Source organism: Mesoplodon mirus (assembly GCF_964341445.2).
Source record: "Mesoplodon mirus genome assembly, chromosome: 2".
Lineage (NCBI taxonomy): Eukaryota > Metazoa > Chordata > Mammalia > Artiodactyla > Ziphiidae > Mesoplodon > Mesoplodon mirus.
The window spans coordinates 81,557,475-81,573,069 of record NC_138977.1 but is presented as its reverse complement, the minus strand read 5'-3'; the positions used below and the strand labels follow the sequence as shown (position 1 = coordinate 81,573,069).

At 37.7% G+C, this 15,595-nt stretch overlaps 1 protein-coding gene across 2 annotated transcripts in view; it reads left to right on the top strand.

Annotated features, from left to right (window-relative positions):
- The window catches only part of SMIM14 (small integral membrane protein 14), a 67,859-nt gene extending 58,272 nt beyond the window's left edge, over positions 1-9,587 (top strand). For both annotated transcript variants that reach the window (XM_082603111.1, XM_082603110.1), the window contains 2 exons: positions 4,228-4,370; positions 6,427-9,587. In XM_082603111.1, coding sequence (XP_082459237.1) covers positions 4,228-4,370; positions 6,427-6,459 — 176 coding nt within the window. In that variant the 3' untranslated portion in view covers positions 6,460-9,587. The remainder of the gene's footprint in view (positions 1-4,227; positions 4,371-6,426) is intronic.
- Positions 9,588-15,595: the final 6,008 nt, after the last annotated feature.

Genomic DNA, 15,595 nt, shown 5'->3' with positions numbered 1-15,595 from the left:
TTCAGATGGGCAGCCAGGCCAGGGAACCACTGGCTAAAGAAGGAAGAAGGAATGGGGTTGACTAGAGCAGGGGATGCTTTTTCTGAGAAATGGAAAGAGGTAATATTGATGAGTAGGGCCACATCTGATGAGGAAAGGCCAGGCTGAAGAGTTCAGAGTTGAAGCAATAGCAGTGGAAAGCGAGTCACAGGATTAGCCAGCAGAGATGTGTTAAGAGCGGTGTCTTTTAAGCAGACTTTTTTGGCAGTAGTATGCAGGAAGGAAAGGCTGCAATAGGAACCAAGCTAGGAGACAGTTATGGGGAACTAGGAGTCATATTATCACTATGAGAGTCTTAAAATGGAGTGGGCATTTTGTCAGGGTTGCTTTGTCTAGAAATAGGCATTAGTAAATTTGTGATCTGAGGTTTAACTCTCTGAAGCTTCACAATCATTTACCTGTGAAGAGTATCAAAAAGTAAGGGACCGGGGCTTCCCTGGTGGCGCAGTGGTTGAGAATCTGCCTGCCAATGCAGAGGACACAGGTTCGAGCCCTGGTCTGGGAAGATCCCACATGCCGCGGAGCAGCTGGGCCCGTGAGCCACAGCTACTGAGCCTGCGCTCCGCAACAAGAGAGGCCGCAACAGTGAGAGGCCCGCGCACCACGATGAAGAGTGGCACCCGCTCGCCGCAACTAGAGAAAGCCCTTGCACAGAAATGAAGACCCAACACAGCCAAATAAATAAATAAATTTACTTATAAAAAAAAAAAAAAAAAAAAAAGTAAGGGACCCATTTTCCAAACTGAATAACATAAGAATTGGCGTTGGACGTAAACTTCTGGTCTGTACAATTAATCTAGCATTTTACTTCTGAGAGGGCACTATAAGAAGTGATCATGTATAGAAGGTACAGTTATCATTCTCTGACTACCTTTAAATAATCTAGTTTTACCTAACAGCTAGTTATGAGTTTATTTATCAAAATTCTTTTAAAATCTGTATTTTCCAATTTTTAAAAAAATTTAATTTTATTTTTTGGCTGCGTTGGGTCTTTGTTGCTGCTCGTGGGCTTTCTCTAGTTGTGGTGCATGGGCTTCTCATTGCAGTGGCTTCTCTTGTTGCGGAGCACGGACTGTAGGTGCATGGGCTCAGTAGTTGTGGCATGCGAGCCCTAGAGTATGTGGGCTTCAGTAGTTGTGGCACTCGGGCTCAGTAGTTGTGACTCACGGGCTCAGTAGTTGTGGCTCACGGGCTCTAGAGCGCAGGCTCAGCAGTTGTGGTGCATGGGCTTAGTTGCTCCATGGCATGTGGGATCTTCCCAGACCAGGGCTCAAACCCTTGTACCCTGCGTTGGCAGGCAGATTCTTAACCACTGTGCCACCAGGGAAGTCCCTGTATTTTCCAATTTTACTACCCACAGGAGGAGTAATTTTCAGGGATCTGTCTTCTAATGTGATACTGTCAGAGATTATGACATAGCAAAGAGGTTAAGAGCACAGTCTATGGAATGAGACCACTGTATTTAAATCCCAGCTTTGCCACATGCCAACTGTATGACATTGGGATTTAACCCCCACTTTTCCTCAGTTTCCTCATTTACAAAATGAAGATACGATAGTACCGACCATAAAATAAGATTGTTGAGGAACCCCCTGGCAGTCCAGTGGTTAGGACTCGGCGCTTTCACTGCAGTGTCTGGAGTTCAATCCCTGGTTGGGGAACTAAGATCCTGCAAGCCTCCAGGCGTGGCAAAAAGAAAAAAAAATTGTTAAAAGGGATTAAGAGAGAATGCCTGGTTCAAAGTAACCACTCAACTTTTAGCTATTATTTAGTAATAAAAATAATAGTATTTGATTTTTAAAAAAATACCATTCTTAGAGCAGAATTAGAGGAGGCAAGAGTAGGTATGGGGAGATCAGTTAAGAGACCGGACAAGAAGTGATGGTAGCTTGAGCAAGTGTGGGCACGGAGCTAAAAGTGGACAGACTTGAGTGATATTTAGGAAGTAAATATTTACTTCCTAAATATCACTCAACAGAAACTTAATGATGGGTTAAATAGAGGGTCATTGAGGGAATAAAAGGTGTTTCCATAGGTTTCTGGCCTAGGCAGTTGGATAGATAGAAATCCAATTTGGTAGGGCATGGAGGATGGGGCAGGGGAGATGCTCGTGATTTTAGTTTGGGATATTGAGTATGTTAAGTGCGAGGTGGGGTTCAGGTACATTTTTAAGAAGCATTGGCTCTACAGTACACCACAGTTTAGGAACTGTTGATATGAAGATTTAAAAAAAATAGAGAACTACTGATGTAGGTAGATAATTGGATACTGGGTTTGAAGTTCAGGGAAGTTGGGGCTGAATATAAATTTAGGTGTGGTCTGCATACAGAAGGTAAGTGAAGCCACAGGTGAGGATGATAGTATGCAGAGAAAGAAGAGAAGGGAACCTAAAACTGACCATGAGGAATTCCAAAATGTAAAAGCCAGGAAGAGGAAAATGAGCATGTAAAGGAGTGGCTAAGTGTTAGAAAGAAAATCTGGCAGTGGTAATGGCACAGAATACAAAGGAAGAAAGTGTTTTAAGGAGAGCATGGTCATGGAAAATGAGGACTAAAATTACCCATTAGGTGAGCATGGTCATGGAAAATGAGGACTGAAATTACCCATTAGGCTTAGCAGCCTGCAGGTGTCATAGGTGACCTTTCAAAGAGTTGTTTGAATGTTGATTGAGGTAGATGCCAACCTAAGGAGTGAATGGGAGCTAGTGAAGTGTAGATGTAAATATAGACCACTCTCAAGAGGTTAGCTTTGATAGCTGGACAGAGAAAGAGGTTCAGGGAGGGATATATATATATTTTTAAATATGGAGAAACTTTATCGTGTTTAAGTGATTATGGGATGGCTGCAATGGAGAAGAGGGTGTTGAATTCACAAGAGAGAGGATAATGGATAAATTTCTGCAAGAGTGATGGGATCCAAAACTTAAGTGGAGAAATTGGTTTTTAGTTATGAAGGGAGGCACATATAATAGGAGGGAATAAGGAAAGGAATGAATATGGATATAGAGGGGGGAAATGCTGATTCATTGTGTGATAAGCATTGCAAATTGATGACCCCTGAGTACTGTGTTACTTGTTCCTGGAGAAGTGATTGGGTTGGAACAGAGACTAGATTCCTCTCCAGTCTGCTCTTGGGATAGCTCAGCTCTTTGCTTGACTTTGTCCCCTTTGGCCTCAGCAGTGCCACCTTGGCCCTGGGCCCGTGGACCTCAATGTAATGCATAATGCATCTGCTTAGTTTCAGAGTCTTGTCTGGATTTCTTTTACTTTTTCCTGAGGCAGTGAGACCAAAACCAAACATTTATACATAGTCTTGACAGGCTATTTAAATCTAATCTTCTAGAATTTTCATTTTTGTTACTTTGAGTTCTCTAATATACATTTCATTTATTAGAAATTTGGTAAGTTCATACCATGAACTAGGCACTGTGCTAGGTACTTAAATAAATACTTAAGATATGGCTGCTTTAAGGAGCTGGAAAGACTGATACCTACCCAGAAACCTGACTTTTTTCTCTTGATAAAGGCATAGACTATAATATCTAGATCTGAATCCAAATTCTTTTTGCAAAAAAGAATGCAAAATTAATATCTATTTGTTTGAGAATGTCATAAAGGGATATTATTTCATATATTATACAATGTGGATGTCCCCTTTTCCTTAAGCTGTTATTTTTTCATGCTACTTCTGTAATTAAAATGCATAATTTCCTCACCCCTAGAGTGTCTTAACTGTGTATCATGTGGTCTTAACCTGAGTTCTGTAGATCTCAGTATATCTATGGATTGGTGGCTTTGTGGGTCCATGAATCTTCTGCAATTATATGCAAAATTGTTGAATGTGTATACATGGATTCTTATAGTGGAAAGAGAGTCCTTTTTTATCAAATTCTCAAAGGATTCTATTGCCCCAAAATATTAAGAACTACTATACTATTAAAAATCTTTACTTAATAGGCTCTGGCTTATGAGTATTTTACACCATTTACCATTTAGATTTCCTCACAGGAGGAAAGGGAAATTGAAGCTGTAATATTTAATAATTCTTAAAATTACGAATGCATTTTTTTTATATAATATAATGTTTCAAGTTGCTATTTAAACATTAGGATTTGTTTTTACATTTACCTAACAATATTATAATTTTTCTACAGTTTTTGTTGCAAATACATTTACTGTTTGTCTTTAGTACCAGGACCCCCTAGTGATAATGGCATCAGTATTACCATGATCTTGATGGCCTGGATGGTTATTGCAGTGATCTTGTTTCTACTGAGACCTCCTAATCTAAGAGGATCCAACCTAACTGGAAAACCAACCAGTCCTCATAATGTAAGTGTTGTGGATTAGAAATGTTTTGGGGTGGGGGGATGGGTGCGGCCTGGGAAACGGGGAGGAGTTTGTTTTGACGGAAATATCTGAATTAGCAAAAGGAAGATTTAGCTCACGGAGTAAGTTCTTCCTATGTAGTCCTAGTAAACCTTGAAACCCCAAATGGCTTAATCTTCGTGGAGTTACATTTAGAGAGAAGTACAGACCAGTAGCCCCCAAATCATTTTAAGGTCAATTCCAATCTTTACTCATGTAAGAAACATAAAAAATAATCCAGTTCATAATAATCCACAGCAGTATTTCTCAAATCTCAGTCTTCCACTACCCAGTTCTGTCCACCTCACAGTTGATCCCTTGCCTCGTATGCTTCCAGCTCCCCAAATTCTCTTACTAGCTACAGTTCAAATGTTTCTACACACACATTCTTCATTTTCTCCCCTACTGTCCTCACTATCAAATACGACCGAGACACTGAGCCTATCTGGCTAAACCTGTTTCCCCATCCTATTTCTCTCAACTTCATTCTTCCAGTTCTGCATCACAGTAGGTCAACTGAGCTGGCAAAAGGAGAGGTAGGAATCATTCATGTTGATAAATCTTGATAGTCATGATTACAGCCATTTTTAGAACCTAACTGAAAGTATGATAAAATGACCCAACAGGGAGTTTTTGATAGAGCCTCCATTAAAGGATTCCTTTAATCATTTTCAGAACCAGTGTTTATATTTTTTTCTTTCCCATTTGATTTGGATATTACCTCTAAAAATATTTCCATGACGGATTTACTTGTTGAACACCAAATTATCCCACTAATTCCCTTCTCCAACCTAAAATAATTGCTGCTTTTCCCCAATCTTTCATTGTTACTATTAAAAAGAAGTTTGGTTAGACCAGTTGCTTATACAGGAGAAAGCAAATGTGCAGTGTTAACTGGTCAGTGCTTTGGGGTTTTTTAGGATTAAAACATTTATATATGTAGCATGCTGACTTTAGTTAAGAAAGAAGGCATCATTAACACTATATAAAATGCCTTAATTTTATTTTAGGGTTTTCTTGGAGAGGAGGGTATCCATAAAACAGCTTGTATATTGTCTTGATAAAGTGCTTTCTCCTAAGCCTTTTTTCTTACTTTCTGGGCACAGTTTTATTACTTTCATATCAAAGAGCAACATATCCTCAATGTTTGGAACTAAAGAAACCCAACTCAATTAGAAGCCATTCAAAAGTGACAGTCCCCTGAACCTTAGTTCATTGTAGACCAGCAGTTCTAAAAATAATAGTCCCACAGCTCTAGGAATAAGCAAGAAAACATATTGACTAATTCCAAGTAGAAAAATTCATTATCCTCACCTAGGGCCTCATATAGCATGTCAGAGTAAATAAATGGAATCTTCCTGAAGATTCCTAAAAGGTCTGCTCTTTCCTTTACAGTTGAGAAGCTTTCTATTACAAGTAACAAAAATCTGTTCAGCCTGGTTTAAGTAATTGGCTTTATTGGTTTACACATTAAAAAATCCAGAGGTAGGATCAATGTTTAGAAAGTTTAACAGCGTCATCAAAGACCCGGGTCCTTTCCTCAGACCATTAGCTTTATTCCAAGGTGGGCTCCCTTTCTGGTCCCTATAGGGTGGCTGCCAGTTGCAACTGGTGCCACATACTTCCTCATTGACTGACATTCTGTAGTGAGAAATATGTCTTTAGCTTCACTTTGATTGTACTGTACTCAGTCACCTTAGCAAGAGGGATGAGACTGCCTTGATTGGTTTAAATATCACCTCTGGAGCTGTCAGGGAGAGCACTTTTACCTAAGTCAATATCACTGTTACAAAATTTTCCTTTCTTCCATGCTACAAGGAAGAAAGAGACGAACATCGGTGAATCACAGTGTTAACCTAGTGCTCCCTTGTGCAAAAACGTACAAGAGGTCCAAATAAGTATATGATTTGGGATGGGAAGGTGAGGGGCATTGCTGCTCAATTCTTACTGTATGTGTTAGACTGGTTGCACTGGGAGATTTAAAAAGTCAGTTTCATAATTTCTCTCTCTTTATTGCCAGGGACAGGATCCACCAGCCCCTCCTGTGGACTAACTTTGTGGATATGGGAAGTAAAAATAGTTAACACCTTGCACGACCAAATGAACGAAGATGACCAGAGTACTCTTAACCCCATTAGAACTGTTTTTTCTTTTGCATCTGCAGTATGGGATGGTATTGTTTTCATGAGCTTCTAGAAATTTCACTTGCAAGCTTATTTTTACTGCCTATATTATCACCTTTCCTATATTTGAGTAAATGATACATTAAAAAGTTACATGGGGCTTTTTTGGTTTTCCTAAACTTAAACATTCCATTCATTCTGTTTGTAACTGTGATCATACTTTTTGTGATAATTTCTGGGCTGATTGAAGGAAATTTGAGATCTCTACATTTAAATATTTTAAAATAGTTTTGATGGGTTTAAAGATTTTTTTAATAAGGTATTTATAAAGTTATTTGGGGTTATCTGAGATTGTATGAAAGAAAATTAGAACCACATTGTATTTACACTTAACCTTGGTAGTTTATTTGTGGATGGCAGTTTTCTCTAGTTCTTGGGACTGTGACAGCCTTTGGAATATTTTACAACTTACAGCTGAAATCTGTATCATCCTCTACAACTGGCTTATGTGCAAAGGAAAGGAGGAAAGAAGAAATGAAGTAATTGTTTACTAAGTTTTTATTCCCATAAAAATGTCTAATTAAAGAAAACTTAAACATGATTTAAATATGGTGGATGATTTACAGTCCATTATATGAAATTTGTAAGCCACTGTACACTAGCCTTACACAGTTCATGAAAGGAGGAAAAAATTTAATTCTTTCTGCATTTGCCAGGTATAATCTATACAGTAATAATTTAAGCTATAATTTATTTTTGAAGTGGGTGCCTCTCAGGAAGCTGCTTTTCTGTTGTAAAACTTCCCTGTTAAATGAAACTATCTTAAAGCTGTATTGAGGGCCTGTTTGGTTACTGATATTTGAATGCTGTTTACTTATTTACTCTATTGTTTTCTTTGAAGAAAAAATTTTGAGTCTTGTTATCTTTCTGACTTTAAACAATATTTAATGAATTCTTGATTTACTCCAAGGGAAAAGGAGGAAAATGAGAAACAATCAAGGATCTTTTTTTTTCTCAACCTCTTTCTCATTCTTGTTCGGTAATAGGATGGATTGGGGTGGGGAGGAGCATTAATTTAAGTAAAAATTTGAAATGTGAAAAAGTGTAAAAGGTTGCACTGTTTTTTTTCAGTTTGATAGAAAATGAATACAAATGGCATAAAAAAATTCTGCATGACCTGTGTGGTTATGGAATTTTTTCCTAGCAAGTGATTGCAGATGATATATGGGGGCTAGAAGATATTTTGCTATCAATGTAAGGATTTTCCCCCACTAGATCAGTTTAGCTTTTCACTGTATAGATCTGAGAAATTACTTGTATGAATTGAATAAACTTCTCTATATCATTGTACTGTTTAATAGAGTCTCTGATACAATTATGTGATGCTCATAGGGTATTTTTTCCCCTTTATTATGATTATATTCTAGGCTATAAACACTGTAAGGGCTTCATTTCATTATATAATCCATTATTGACTGCTTGCATTCCTCCTGTGCATCTTGGCTTTGTCCTCAACTTCTTGACATAATATAACCTACTCTTAATTACTTGTGTTAATTGAGGGGTATTGTAACACAGATAGGTCAAATCCTGGATAAATGAACACCATAGATTTAAGGGTTTTTCTCTCAATATGGCCTATTGGAAGCCTTCGCAGCTCTATAACTCTTAAAGCATTTAAAGCAGAGAGGCAGGAATGGCTTAAGATGGAGCTAAATCCCTATAAGCATTCCTTTTTCTGTCCTTGCCCCTGAACTTTGAAGGCTAGCACATATCTCCTAACAATCTGCTCTCTAAGCTGCTAGAAGGCTAGTCTCTGGATAAGATACTGATGTGTTCACTGAATCTGTGGCTCACAAATAATTAAGAATTGACTTTGGTTGAAGAAGTGGCTATGACATGGAAACAGAATGTCTAGTGTTAGCTAGAGACCTGGAAATCTGGGTTCTTGTTCCTAGTTCTTCATTTCTGTCACATATACTTAATTGACATTACATTAGAATATTAACCTTTTCCTATATGGGCCATCTATTTAATTAGTAACAAAAGTTTTTAGTGAAGTATTAAGTCTTGGTTTTTTTGCTTGTAAAATTTCTCTGCACTCCTGACAAAGACAGTGTGCAATAGCACATAAAGTATTTCTGTTAACCTAACTAGTAATTCATATTATTTTCTTTAATTCCTAAAGCTTCTACATGTGGCCTTTTTATTGAGCACACTCTTACTCATTACTTGGCTTGTAAACATTCACCTGAACTGTGGCTACTGTCATTTTTAAGTAATCTGAAAAAAAGAAAGATAAAGCTTCACATTTTAATCACTTTTGGCTGTTAAACATTCCACAAATGCCATTAAGAGTTTATTTTGTTTTAGAGTTATTTAATGTTCTTTTATGCAAAATAATGTTTTTTTGCTTTCCACGTGGAAAAAGTTAACATTGGAACTGTGTTTAGTAAAAGATTTTATCATGTATTTATCCAAGCACTATCCCATGGTCAGCAAGTCATATTTTAAACTACTTGGAGAAAGTTTCAGAAGTAACTATTAAATACAGCTCTTCCATGGTTACTTTTAGTGTCTTTGTCGTATGCGATATTACAGTGTTTATAGAATTATCTATATCTTACATCTTCAAAGGAACCTCAGAAATCTGTCACCCTGAATCAAAGTCTGTCACTCTAAATGAATATGTGCTAAAATTTGACCAGCTCAGCTTAAGACACAGAACAGCAACTTGAAGGAGAAATGGAGAGAATTTAAGTTAATGGGTTAAATTTTTGTTGTTGCAATAGTAGGTTTAGTCTTAACATTATAATATTTCTAAATGAAAAGTCATATGTATTTGTTACCATGTCTGATGATTACTTTGTTAAAAGCAAAGGTGGTCATGTGATGTACCAAATGTTAATTGCCGTTTTTAAATGTTTAAATCATGCCAAACAAATCATGTCTGTGCCATCCAGGGTTTATTGTAATCTTTTACTGAGTACTTGGATTGGGATAAAGGGCTTGTACTATGCACTTTTTATTAATGAATAAATAGAAAACATTAGTAACACTCACTGTTTTCTGTTTGGCTTTTGTGGGAAGAGAAGTGAGCATCTCTTGCTTAGTAAAATGTTAACATCCTTTATTAAACAGTTTCTTTGTAAGATTTTTTACCCCAACTAAAAATTCCTAAGATGAACTTTGAGTTACAAGAAGAATATTTATGTAATAACAGTATGGGGCCAGTATTCAAAAGTAAGGATTCTAAGAATCTCTACGAAATTAGGTTGCAATTACATTTCTTTTGTTATTCTTTTTTATTTCTTCCTAGAATACAGGTTCAATAGACATTTGCTTTGAGGGTATAATATCCAATCGTGTTAATTATTTGGGCGGACATATGTTGCTCAAAAGGAGCTAGACATGTAACTGTACTGAAAACACCCAAAACTGAAAGTTTGCGTTTGCTCTATGACCTGGAATCCATCCAGATACTAAAGATCAGGGACTTACCTGGTGGTCCAGTGGGTGAGACTCTGCACTCCCAGTGCAGGGGGCCCGGGTTCGATCCCTGGTCGGGGAACTAGATCCCACACTCATGCCGTAACCAAAGAACCTACATGCCACAACTAAACATGCCGCAACGAAGATCCCACATGCCGCAACTAAGACCCAGCGCCACCAAAATAAATATTTTTTAAAAAAGGATCATTAATAACCATACACATAAAAATAGTATAGTTTTTCTGGTATGATTATGATGTCAGTGTCTGTGTGATACTTAAGTGTTAAAATAGCAAAATTTGTGAAATATATAACTTCCTGGAGATAGTGACAAAGTCTCAATCTAAACTTTGTCACTGCATATCTGAATCCCCAGCAAAACTGTTTTCATTAAATGGCTCTGCAATACTAGTTTTCCACCCAGAAAATGGAATTCAAATAAAATAAGTTTTTGATCCTTGCCATTTCATCTGATAGTTTTCTCAACTCAGAATCTCAATTTAGGGCTTCCCTGGTGGCGCAGTGGTTGAGAGTCCGCCTGCCGATGCAGGGGACACGGGTTCGTGCCCCGGTCCAGGAAGATCCCACATGCTGCTGGGCGGCTAGGCCCGTGAGCCATGGACGCGGAGCCTGCGCGTCCGGAGCCTGTGCTCCGCAACGGGAGAGGCCACAACAGTGAGAGGCCCGCATACCGCAGGAAAAAAAAAAAAAAAAAAAAAAAGAATCTCAATTTATAAAATTGGTTCTCCCCCACCCCCCAAAATGTTTTGTAAACACCAACCATGATTATCTCCCATGTTTAGGTTTTTTAAAAACTGAAGTTATCAATGTGATTTTTCCTCACAAGGAACTTAACCTTGCATATCTTTTCTCAAACAAATTGATTACGTTTGTTCAATAAACATTTCAACAAGTTTATTTTTATTGCTTAACTGTTTATGCTTTAAAATGGGTGTTATTCAGGACTAGATTATAGAAACCATTTTAAGCCATTAGATGCTAAATTGAGATGTCTGTTGATAGGGAGGAGGGAGATGTCTGGAGGCAGGGAAAATGTAGGGGTGCACAACAATACGTGTAGTTTTAAGAATAAAGCAACTTTCATATCAAGTAAGACTTAATTATTCCCTTATACAAAACTCTGCTTATTTCTAGAAAATTTAGGAATGAGAAAAAAGTTATTTACAATCCCTGTGATGCCAGAGGTCTGACCTCTTAAATATATGGTCCTACACCCTACACTGCTCATAAGCTAAACTCAGGCTATGTCTTGATAATGAAAGGATTTAAATTGCATTGTTTTTATTCACTTTGAAAAACTGAGCAGAATTAAAGAACATAAGTACCACATAGCAGACTCAGCATTGTGGAAAAATCTGAGTTGTTTTTAAAGAAATATATCTGTTATATAGTCACTCAATTCAGTGCCAAAGGAAGAGATGCTTTTATAATACATACAAAAGGCATTACCCTAGACTGAATGCAGCTTTCCCTGACTAATTAGTATGTAAACATTAAACTTTGGAAGTCTGGATGTCATAAAGGGGATTCCTCACAATCCAGTAAGTACAAGTTTGTGGTTAAAACATACAGGACGGGAACTTCCCTGGCGGTCCAGTGGTTAAGACTTTGCCTTCCAAGGCACGGGGTGCGGGCTCGATCCCTGGTTGGGGAGCTAAGGTCCTACATGCCTTGGTGGCCAAAAAATCAAAACATAAAACAGAAGCAATGTTGTAACAAATTCAATAAAGACTTTAAAAAAATGTTCCACATCAAAAAATCTTAAAAAAAAAAAAAAGAAAACAAAAAAACCATACAGAACAGATGTGAATCTTGACACCAGGACACCAGAGCCACCGTAACAAATGGATTAAGATTTCTGTCCTTCCAAATGTTCTTAACCTTCATGTTTATCCAACAACCTTTTTTAAAGAGTAGATTTCACCCTGTTTTATCTCACACTGCTGCTTTGACAACATCCTCTTACCTTCCCAGAATTTCACTAACAAATGCCTGTTGAAAGTTGGCCGTGTCAGGCTTAAAACATGATTCTGCTAACCAGAACTAAATAAGAAAATAGAAGGCTTAAGGAAATCTTGGGCTAAATAAAGTAATACTGAAAATAGTTTCTCCAGTAAAGGATGAGTGGGGCTTATAATTTTCTCCCTCCACAACATCTAAGGAATTTTTTCATTGTGTCACAATAGTTTGAGAACTCAGTCACATAGATGGATGTAAATTGGCAACAATTAAGTTTGAATAACTTGTGCTCTCTTGTATTAATAGTTTCTGATGCCAATCTCTGAAAGCATCAAAGATATTCAAAGGGTATTTCTGTTGAAGAAAGATACCTGACTTGATCTTCTTTCTTTTTTTTTTTGAAAAATGAATTTTATTTATTTATTTATCGTTGGTTGCGTTGGGTCTTCATTGCTAAGCTCAGGCTTTCTCTAGTTGCGGTGAGCGTGGGCTAAGATACTCTTCATTGTGGTGCGTGGGCTTCTCATTGTGGTGGCTTCTCTTGTTGTGGAGAACGGGCTCTAGAGCACAGGCTCAGTAGTTGTGGCGCAAGGGCTTAGTTGCTCCGCGGCATATGGGATCTTCCCCGACCAGGGATTGAACCCGCGACCAGGGATTGAACCCGCGTCCCCTGCATTGGCAGGCGGATTCTTAACCACTGTGCCACCAGGGAAGTCCTACATTGATCTTCTTTATCACATGTTTGCATTCAGTTCTCAAACTTCTATTTTCATTGTAGCAATCTTCTCATGTACAGTAAAAATATTTAGTATTGTTGATAGTGTTTAGACTTGGGGGAAAATGCTAAATAAGCTAGCTTTGTGTGAACCGGGCATGGTAAACAATTTATTCAGACTTTTAGTTTTTCTCACAACTAAAAAAAATATGCCAGAGGCCAAAGTATATAGTGATAGCTTGTAGAGATTCTCAAACTTTCTGGTTTGGGGACCCCAAAGAGGTTTTGTTTATATGGGTTATATCTATCAATACATACTATGTCTAAAATTAAAACTGAGAACACTTAAAAGTATTAAGTATTTTAAAACAACAATACACCCAATACATGTTAAAAATATTGTCAGTGACAATAACCATTTTCTACAATGAAAATTTAATGAAAGGAGTGGCACTGTTTTACAATTTTGCAAATCTCTTTAATGGCTGGCTTAATAGAAGAAAGCTGGGTTATCATTTCTACTTCTGCATTCAATCTGTTGCAATAAGTTCCCTTCTTATGAAACTATAAATGTTAGCTTTCAGTAACTAAAAGACTAATGGCATTTTAAGCAGCCTATGCCTTGACTAAGGAATACAAGCTATGTGACCCTTGGTCAGCCTACTTAATTTGGAGCATCACTTTCCTCGTCTGTTTATCAGATATAATACTACTTTACACCAAACTGAAGTGAGAAATGAAATGTGTGTAAAAATGCTTTGTAAAGCCTTAAACATTGTTATGTAAGGGCCTTCACCATCCCAACACACACACATACACACAACTCTTCCTTTTCAAAACCTTTGTATGGAAACTATGGATTTCAGACACTTCCACTGAATTTCCATTGGAAGGAATTCACCCTACTAGGACTAAAAAATGGCACCTTTAGGAATATGGAATGTGAAAAACAGTAAATATTAAATATAATATCACAGTTTCCAATCAATAGTTTAAAATCCTTGGAACATAAACTGGAAAGCAAATTTTGACTAATAAGTGAACAAATCCATTGCAAGAAAAGTTAAAGAGCAAACTATTAGAGCAGTAGTTCTCAACTTTGGCTGCACGCTGCATTCACCTAGAGAGCGTTAAAAACCACTGATGCCTTGACCTCAGAGATTCTAGAATGGGGTTAATTGGTATGAAGTTTGGCCTAAGAATCTACAAGTGACTCCAATGGCAGCTAAGGGTGAGAACCACTGACCATAAAGAATGTTAAACCTTGTGCTTAGTTCTAGAGATGAAATGAAATGAAAATTAATCATTTCCTTCATTCTAATTGATTTCTATGTATGGGCAGGGAATTCACTGAAACCCTGAATTCCACTGCAGTAGAATTGTATTTTATAGTGATATTTAACAGTTTTTCCTGATGCCTAAAAATAATGCTTCTGTATTTTGTCAATATTTTTTTTCATGGGGGTGAGAAAGGGAGATGTCATCCTTCATGGATGGCCATAACAGAGGCCTGTTCAGTTAATGTGAAGATTCTGTGTTTTTTGTTTTTAAAAAGCCATGAAACAAAAACACCACTGTCATAAAAAGGAACAAAAGTAGGATTATTACTTTGTAAGGCATTGGGTCAAAATTATGTTAATAGGGTAAATAATTCATTCTTCACATAACTAGAATTTGTGATCTTCAGAAAAAATGAATTCTCATGGTGGTAAGATCATTTGTTTTTAGTCCCTGTCATCAAGAAGTTTATACTCTATTTACAGGGGGCAGACAAATACAAAAGCTAACAATATTATTTCAAGGACTGCTAATTGCTAAAAGGAAGTTAAAATACAATCAAGGTAAAAGAGCTTTCTGAAGAGATGATATTTGAGTTGAGAACTGAATGATGCAGCTATGCTAAGATCTGGGCAGTCTTCCAGGAGAAACAACAAGTACAAAGGCCCTGAGACTGAAACAGATGTGACATTTTCAAGGGACCAGAATAAGGCCAAATGACTGGTACGGCATGAGATCAGAAGTAAGGTCTACATCTTGTAGGATCTTGGAATCCAAAACTTCGGGGAATTCCCTGACAGTCCAGTGGTTAGGACTCCATGCTTTCACTACTGGGGGCTGGGTACAGTCCCTGGGTGAGGAACTGGGATTGCACAAGCCGCGTGATGCAGCCAAAAAAAAAAAAAACTCAAAACAAACTGAGGACTTTGGATTTTATTATGAGTATAAAAGCCATTAGGGCAGGGGGTGGGGGATAAATGATCTGATTTATGATTTATAATCTCACTCTGGCTGCTGTGTGGAAGATGAACTGTGCATCAAGAATGAGGCAGGAAGCCACTGGAGTCCAGGTAAGAGATGCTAGTGGCTTTGAGTAAGGTTGTGGCAGTGCGATTATAAGAAAGGATCAGATTTGGGATATATTTTGGAGGTAGAGCCCGTAGGTCACAGTGATGGCCAGCAATGAATGGGAGGGAAGAGAGAAAACAAGAATGGCATCTAGTTTGGGGGCTTGAGCAACTGGGTGATTGATGATAACAGATTGAGATGAGAAGGGTTTATGGTAAGGGAAACGAAGGGTGAGAAGGAACAGATTGGAAGCAAATATTAGTTTGGATACAGGTTAACTTGCTGGAATAAAGAGACTCCAGTGGCTTAAACCAGATAGACTTAAGTTGTCTTTCATGTAACAGCTCAAAGATATGAGCAGTCTAGGGCTGATGTATTTGCTTCAGGTATTCAGAACTCAGACTCTTTCTATCTTGTTGCTCCACTGACCTCTAGAGCAGTGGAGCTTCTCAAACTCCTGGTCTGTAGTCCACCCAATGTTGTCCTTCTCTGCATGGTCGAAGATAGTTCCAAAACAACACCCATTGGGTCAG